General features: G+C 43.1%; 1 protein-coding gene across 1 annotated transcript; it reads left to right on the forward strand.

The window, feature by feature from the left end:
* Nucleotides 1-724: 724 nt before the first annotated feature.
* On the forward strand, nucleotides 725-7,463 carry LOC125510962 (RNA pseudouridine synthase 7). Its single transcript, XM_048676247.1, has 12 exons — nucleotides 725-975; nucleotides 1,080-1,123; nucleotides 1,357-1,434; nucleotides 1,664-1,764; nucleotides 2,571-2,658; nucleotides 3,264-3,342; nucleotides 4,720-4,802; nucleotides 4,967-5,032; nucleotides 5,863-5,919; nucleotides 5,988-6,113; nucleotides 6,669-6,889; nucleotides 7,028-7,463. Exons 1-12 carry the CDS (start codon nucleotides 891-893, stop codon nucleotides 7,173-7,175), a joined length of 1,176 nt encoding a protein of 391 aa, XP_048532204.1. The 5' UTR covers nucleotides 725-890; the 3' UTR covers nucleotides 7,176-7,463.
* The last annotated feature ends 686 nt before the right edge of the window (nucleotides 7,464-8,149 follow it).

Here is an 8,149-nt window from a genome sequence, read left to right on the forward strand (position 1 = left end):
ACAACAAAATCATCCCAAAATGTCATGTCACATAGCATTGGAGTTACCTTCTTTTTAATTGACTGCTCAACTTGCAAAACTGAACTCCTATGAACCTGAAACAGCGAGAAAGGGATTAGGATTTGACTGCTGCAGATTTGCAAACACTGAACCCAGATTAACCTAAAAAAATAGAGAGAATTAGGATGTGACCTGCTTGTGTTCTAGGATTCACGAAGAGAAAGGGACAGACACCACAATACAGAGGAATGAGGCACCATAGAAAGAAGGGAGGAAGAGGGAGGCGTGCCTTGGAAAGGAGGGAGGGCACCATGGGAGGGGATGGATGCAGAGAGAAGGCGCCATGGTAGGGATGCGCCTGCTGGAGCAGAGAGGCAGCAAATGGAGAGTAAAGGGGGGAAGATATGCCACAAGGATAAAAAGAAAGGGAGGCCGCCGTCGCCACGAGGTCGTCGCCTCCTGCGTGGACGAGGAGGAGAAGAGACCAGAGCGAATCGGGCGCCAAACTCATTTAGACAAAGGCGGACCGAAAAGATCACCCAGACCAGTACGGATCTCCGAACAAAATCGAACGACTGAAAAAATGACCTGAAGCCAAATTGAAAACAGACGGCTGATTTTTAGTAAAAGTGTAGTTTTATGTATATTTTTAAAGAGTTTTAAACAGACATTACCATTTACGAGACATGTTTAATCCGCCGCTACCTAATCGATCACACATCGATCCAACGGTCGTAACCCCACCCGCACCGCTACATGGCTACAGCAGCACCAGCTCTCCCCAAATCCACCTCCGCGCCGTGCGCCGCCGCCGTTCTCTTCTAGGTTTCCGGCGGTGAGCTGCTGAGACCGAGGAGTGCGCCACCGGGGCTCAGCCGTCGCCGCTTGAGATGGCGGGGGCGCTCGCGGGAGCCGGGATCGTGTGGCAGACGCCGGCCAACCCGCCCGAGGCGCAGGACTACATCTTCCGCAACGGTAACCGCTGCGGCGCAGCCTCGCCCCGTCCCACCCCCTCTGAGTTTCTAACCCTAAACCCTCCCGGAACTAACCATTGAAGAATGGCTCTCTTCTCTTCGCAGGGCGGCGCTACGTGAGGCCCTATTACTTCGAGTTCATCTCCCATGTAAACCAATCCTCTCTTACAGTTTCAATTGCTCAGGGCGTATGTGCAGTAGTCGTTGATTTTGCTGCTCCAGTCAAAATAATGAAGCCACACAATCATTTACAACTCTGAATGTTTTAGCCTAATTTTCTGTTTTGTTCGAGTGATGGGATAATAATAACATTAAAGATTTGTTTGTTGCAAGTGGTCTTTACGAGATATTGTTTGGACCAAATTCTGAATTTGGTTTGCAGGCGAAGAACAGATGGGCTGGGAAGACCATTGTAGATCTCTTCACGGATGAATTCAAGGGGCGGCCCCGTGAATACTATGTAGGCGTGCAATACTCTTTTTTAACACTGTCTGCATCACACCGTTCTTTGCTCGTATGCTCAAGCAGAAGATCATTCTGTTTTAGCTGTAGAAATTCATTTACCAGAAGTCTAGAACCCTGCTTCTGAATATATTTGTTGTCCGTTGTACATTTATTTCTGAGCAGCTATATTTGTACTTTGGTAATATCTTTTCTTCTGTATCTGAAATAAATGATGAAACTGCTAGGTTCATGCAGTGAAGTGCGGGAGGCTTCAGGTGGATGAGCAAATGGTTGAAGAAGACTATATTGTGAAATCATCACAAAAGATAAGCCATTTCTTGCACAGGTGTGTCAAGGTTTTTAAGGCTCATTTAGATTATTGCTTCGTAGTGGTCCATTTAGCAAAACTGATTACTCCCTCGTTCAGACGTTCAGTAAATACAAGTTTTTGGGAAATACATGTAGTTAAACTGCTCTAGCTCTGGCCACTAACTTAGAAATTCTATATAAAAATAATCTATTTGTAGCATGACAAGTGCATAATTTGTTAGTCTAAGCCAATTGCTGTGACCATTGGATTTGTATGGAGATATATGCTAGTAAGTGGATTTACATGTACTTATTCTATAACAACACACAGGTATGCAGCTTGTATGCAAAGTAGTGGTCAAACTTGCTTGTTGGAGATCCTGGCGGTGTCCTAAACGGCATGTATTCACAGAGCAGTATTGTAGCTGAGAATTATTTTTTCTACCTCCAAACAAGTGTTCCAAAATTGGGTGCAACATAAGTTATTACTGCACATGATATCCTCTTACATGAACCACAAAAATCCAAATAAAACAGTTTAGCAACTAATGGATATATTCATATATTGCTGAATGTCACATTTATCTTTCTTATTTTCATTTATGATATTATTTAGCTACACTAAATTAAGAAATAGTTGTACTCTGTATAGTGCCAATGACATTTATTATTGATATATTGGCTTTTAAGACAATAGTGATTGCTAGTTTGAACATGCATGCATGCTTCCTTTGGCTTCTAACAACTGAAGCTATTTATTCTTGCTTTAACATAAATAACTCGTGTATATTTCTCATTTAAAATTTTGAGTTGGCATATTCCTGAAGGTGGTTACTCTTTCAGGCACGAGCCACCAGTCTTGGGTGGTAATATTGTAATCCTTCAGAATGAAGTTGATGTTGTAACTGTTTGCAAACCGGCATCTGTTCCAGTAAGCCTATAATTGTAATATTTGGGAAAGATGTTATACTATGTGACGCATGACAAAAAATACTATGCAGCTTTCCTCTTTTAATAAATTTCATGAAAATTGCTTGTATAATATAATAATATTACAGTTATTGAAACTTCTTGATCAGAATTACATGAACAGCTGAACTATAACCAATGAGGTTCTACCAAGTCTGCAACTTATACAAGCTTTGCTCTTAAAGTTTATTTTATTGGATTTTTTCTGCCAGAGGGGCTTCTTTGGAATTACAAGGACATATTTTGTAGCAATTATTGTGTCGTACATTGTTGTAGCTACTAATCACCAGAACCATGGTTCAGAAAAAAGAAGAAGACCAATCACTATAACCTTTCTATAATATGAAAATAATTTATGTTAGTCATGTTTGAATTCATGAATTCATGGTGAAGTGTGAAATTTGTTTTGATAAAGAGTTAGCCATAATATATTCAGTCGATGAGATTTCTGCCTGTTTCAAGATGAACACTGCATTTGACAACTAGAATGCCAATTCTGTCTGTCAGCTATATTTAGCTTCATTCACTAATTGGTACTTACAAAAGGGAAGTGTTCTTCTTGTGTAGGTTCATCCCTGTGGACAGTACCGTAAAAACACCGTAGTAGGCATTATGGAGGCAGAACATGGATTGACGCCCCTATTTCGTATCCTTTGCTTCAGAAATGCCATCACTGGGTAATGGCTTCCATTATACTCCCTCAACTACTCTTTAGGAGAAAGTCCTTTTCGTTTCCTCAAACTATTTATTGTGCTCACATTGACCCCATAAACTAAATTTGGGATCACTGGACGTCTAAACACCCTTCCTCTGCGATTCCAGGCAAACAGTGATTTGTAATGCTTGAACGCCATGCAGGGAACTTATGCAGCAAAGAGGATAATTCATCACTGTCTTATCCCCTCCTCTTGGTCATGTACTCGCCCGCCTTCAGGCGTGACAGGAAAACAGGGACAGTCCATGCCGCTTCTTGCTCTCGTGGTACGGTCTCGAAGACGTGAGTTCCACACCGTGTGATTTTGGTTCCTGCCTGCTGCACGGGACCCTTGATGTTCACACCTCAGATCTCCACCATGCAAGCTCCGCGGCCGTACCCTGCTGGCTGTTCGACCGCCTCTGTGCCGCCGCCAACCCCCCCCCCCCCCCCCCCCCCCCCCCCCCCCCCCAAAGCTCTGTGAGGTCTTAGACTCCACGTGCCCCTTCTGTGATCCTCAACCACTTGTGACGTTTCGTGCGCTCCCACTGACTCTGTTATGAATTGACAGAGGACTGATTCTTTAGTGTGGATTGGGATATGAGTGAGTTAGGAAGAGAAAAGGGACAGAAAATTGGATTAAAAATCACCCACAGGGGCACATTTTGCAAATAACATGGAAGCAACATCGTTGGGATTGCTTCACTTTCTGGCTCTGCTGCTGCAGCTGCAGTGCTTTAATTTCTCAATTATTGAGGGCCTTGCCTTATTGCCGTATGTGTCTAGGAATTCAGAGTGGGGATGGAATGGTCGATAGGAATTCAGAGTGGGGATGGGATGGTCGATCTCACCGGTTATTGCCATGTGCCTGCGCAACTGCTCCACCACAAGCACCCGCTCAAGGATCCACAACAAGATTAGTTCATGACCGTAGCTGGACCTGAAGCTTCACGTGATATCTTAGTTAAGGAGGCCACAAGCACCCGCTCAAGGATCCACAACAAGATTAGTCCATGACCGTAGCTGGACCTGAAGCTTCACGTGATGTCTCAGTTAAGGAGGCGAAGCATGAGGCGGAGCCAACCTGAAGCCACATCAGCACCTATCCGGCTATCCTTGAGCCATGCCAGCATCGATCCCTGAGTAGAGGGTTAAGTCAATGCAAAGTTATAAATCAGGGGTGTTATCTGTGCAAAATTTAGTTTATGGGGTGATGTGAGCATGACAAAATGGACTTTCTTTTGTTTCTTCCTTTTGCTGTATCTTTGTACTTCTACTGCTATTTATGGATGTCCAAAAATTCCTTGACCACCTCTATTATTGTTTCAGCTGTGCATCGGTTAGACCGGTTAGTTTCAGGTCTACTTATATTCGCTAAAAGTGCTGAGCGAGCAGAATGTTTCAGGCAACAGGTGCTAGCACTCACCTTTTATTATCACTCCGTACCTGTTCATTGTGCAGTCTACAGTCAGCATACCATCCTGTTTATCATGTGTGTCTGCTTACCTTACGTTCTGCCCATTGAGATATTTTATCTTATTACATAGTTTGTTCATCTGAATTACTGTTACCACAGATAGAAGCTAATTTGCTGCAGAAAGAATATGTAGCCAAAGTTGTTGGTGTATTTCCTGAAGGCGAGGTAATGATGTTTGTTTACTGCAACAGTTGTATGGTGTATCTTTAGATCCATGAACAGAAGCTGTTTCTGTTGTAAAATAAGTTGAATAGATTTTTATGGTTTGTCTACTTTAAAAGGGTTTGAAGGACAGGCCAGGCGCAGTGGTGAAATACTCCCCACTTGTGCCAAGAGGTCCTGGGTTCGATGCGGCCTCTCTGCATTGCACTGTACAGGCTTGCCTCGTATAATCCTTCCCCAGACCCCACCTGGTGTGGGAGCTTCTAGCACTGGGTCCGTCCATTGTCTACTTCAAAAGGGTTTCTTGCATTGTCATCCTGAGGTTTATGTTATTCACATGTCTCAGTTCTTCAGATTTTGCTTCTTACTATGCAAAAGCTTTTAGAATATCTTGAGATCTCGTGTGACCGAATTGCGTAGCTTCACAGTTATACTATATAAACATTTCAACAAAAGGGAACTCCACCACTTTGGGGAGCCATTAGCTTCATACCCGTATAGTAAATCAGAAATGTTGTGCCGGGAGCAGAGAGTTCAGACTTCCTGAATGCAAACCAAGTCCCTTGAGTGGAACTTCCTAGTCTTTAGCAAATTTATAAAATAAAAGCTATGGCCACCAGGCCTGGAATGTCTTTACTCTTTAGCAAATATTTATATTTATAAAATAAAAGCTATAACCACCAGGTTGGGAATGTCTCAGTGGCAAATTCTTTAAAACAGAAGAAACCTTGAAAAAGGAAAAATACCCCTGTGATACGCCTTCCTTTACCTATTTCTAGATTGATTTATTTTATTTTGTGTCATGCATTTTATTTAGTTGGATTTCTTTGCAGCAAACTGTTGACGCTAATGTAAACTTCAATGCACGGGAAGGAAGGAGCACTGTTGAGGTCTGTAAAGTATTGTGAATTGTTTTTGTCCAAAAGTACACATGCTGAGTTTGGTTTTTCAACCACAGGTTTCTAACGGTCCTGGTAAAGCCCTCCCAAGTGGAAAACAAGCATGCACCAAGTTTCAGAGGATTTGCACTGATGGGAACCACAGCATTGTCTTGTGCAAACCTGTCACTGGCCGAACTCACCAGGTACCTAATCCTGTTTTACCCTTTATAAATGCATGTGTGTCTGCTTACGTTCACACAGATGAAATATCCTGGTAATAAAAATTAAAAGCCTAGCTCGTGAATCATCCCGACACTGAAAGATTTGAAGGCTGTGCAATGCTTATGTGTACAATGAAGGGGCCCGGAACTGCCAGAGGTTGGTTCATTAAATCGTGCACGAACCTAGCCTTTGGAAGATGACTGGAGCCAAGGTGTTGTGCCAGTTGCCACTACACAGGAGTCCTCCTAACGGTTGCCGGAACCTGTTATATCATTGTACTATATGAATCATACTATGTCTTAACTACCTGTTAGACGAGGCCTCCATGATGAAGAACCTGGCCATCGTAGTTAACATTTGAACGATCAATGCCTCCTTTCCATGATCCATACATCTTGTTTTCTTGTTTAAGAAGCTTCATGCTGGATAGAAATAATCTTAATTGTGCTGCCCATATGTATATTTTTGTTAAGTTTGTGGGTTTTGTGTATTGCTGATACATATTTTCTGTTTGTCCAAAACTGTGAAAAATGCAGATACGGGTGCATCTAAAACACCTTGGTTACCCAATAGCTAATGATGAGCTCTATGTTTCGGGGGATTTTTGTCCGCGTTCATCAAAGGGGACGAGTATCCATAGGGCAACCTCACTAGCGTGCTCATTGCCATCATCAGATCCTGACAACGGTGCTGAAGCTGATTTGGAATTTGGTATTGACCCAATGTGTACGAATTGTCCAAATCTCGCTCCTGTCGGGTGAGTGCCTACAAGTTCACTTGATCATAAAGGGCAGGCTCGAACTAACGAACATTTTGAGATCAGTCTGTAGCAGGAGTTACGAGATCAGTATGAATTCTTTGGGCGTTTTTTATAATCTTTTGTTCTTTTTGGCAGTTATGATGGCAACGAGGAGGGACTATGGCTGCATTGTGTGCGATATACTGGCCCCGATTGGTGCTATGAATGCCCATATCCTGACTGGGCATCCCTTGACAATGTGTCAGGGAAGAAAATGAAGTCTGATGTACCACCAGAAAATTAAGTCGAGAAAGCAAACGACATCTTGATGGTAGCCCGCCAACTAGTATGGCTGAAATTTTGGATGCCTATGATCACTTTGATGCCCATGGTACTATTGTCTTGTCACTTTTGGATGTAACTCTTTCTAAAGATGTATGTGGTTCACGTGGTATATCCTAGTTAAGTTTCCTCTTAGATAATTTAGTCAGGTTGGTTTTGTACCAACATTTCTCTATGTAAGGTTTACATAACATAATATCCATCTCCCCTGCAAAAAGACAAACATTATATCCATCTGAATTTTTTACCAGTGTAGTCTTACAATATAGATTTCACTTGATGGTTTGCAAATGGTGTGATCATGGTACTTCATTGTTACTCCCTCCGTAAACTAATATAAGAACGTTTAGATAACTAAAGTAGTGATCTAAACGCTCTTATACTAGTTTACAGAGCAAGTATGTTCTTTCTCACCCTCTGAGCCAGAGCTCAAACACGAGTGGAGGCGGGCTGGAGGTGAATTGGAAAGACTGGGAGGCAGCCTCCGCTAGGATTTTTGCTGCGTTGGGAATGGCTCAAGCGCACGGACGATCTCCGGCCATGGCAAGGGCTGAACCTGATGGCCGACAAACAAGTGACCATGGCGTTCAACAGCTTGGTCAAATGGGAGGTTGGCAATGGGAGACGTGTGTTGTTTTGAAAGGACAGATGGATCAATGGAAGCTCCATCGCTGAGGTGGCTCCGATGATCAGAGCCATGACCAAGGCACAGGTCGCCAATAGGAGAACGGTTAAGGATGCTTTACATCTTCATACTTGGACATCTGACATTGTTGGGGATATGAGCACGGATGCCCTGGTGCAATTCATCCGGCTTTGGGATCTGGTCATTGGTATGAGCCTAGTCCCTGACTCTGAAGACAAACCACTTTGGCAATAGAGCTCTAATGGTATCTACTCAGCCCGCACCGCCTATAAAATGCTATGCGAGGGAGG

This window comes from Triticum urartu, chromosome 5 (assembly GCF_003073215.2).
Source record: "Triticum urartu cultivar G1812 chromosome 5, Tu2.1, whole genome shotgun sequence".
Taxonomy (NCBI): Eukaryota; Viridiplantae; Streptophyta; class Magnoliopsida; order Poales; family Poaceae; genus Triticum; species Triticum urartu.

What these genes read in the sequence shown, in the direction of transcription:
- LOC125510962 (XM_048676247.1), top strand. Translation starts at nt 891, where the DNA reads ATGGCGGGGGCGCTCGCGGGAGCCGGGATCGTGTGGCAGACGCCGGCC. An exon ending in GGCGGCCCCGTGAATACTAT is followed by an intron (nt 1,435 to 1,663) that starts GTAGGCGTGCAA and finishes TGAAACTGCTAG; the next exon opens with GTTCATGCAGTGAAGTGCGG. An exon ending in CAGAATGTTTCAGGCAACAG is followed by an intron (nt 4,803 to 4,966) that starts GTGCTAGCACTC and finishes CTGTTACCACAG; the next exon opens with ATAGAAGCTAATTTGCTGCA.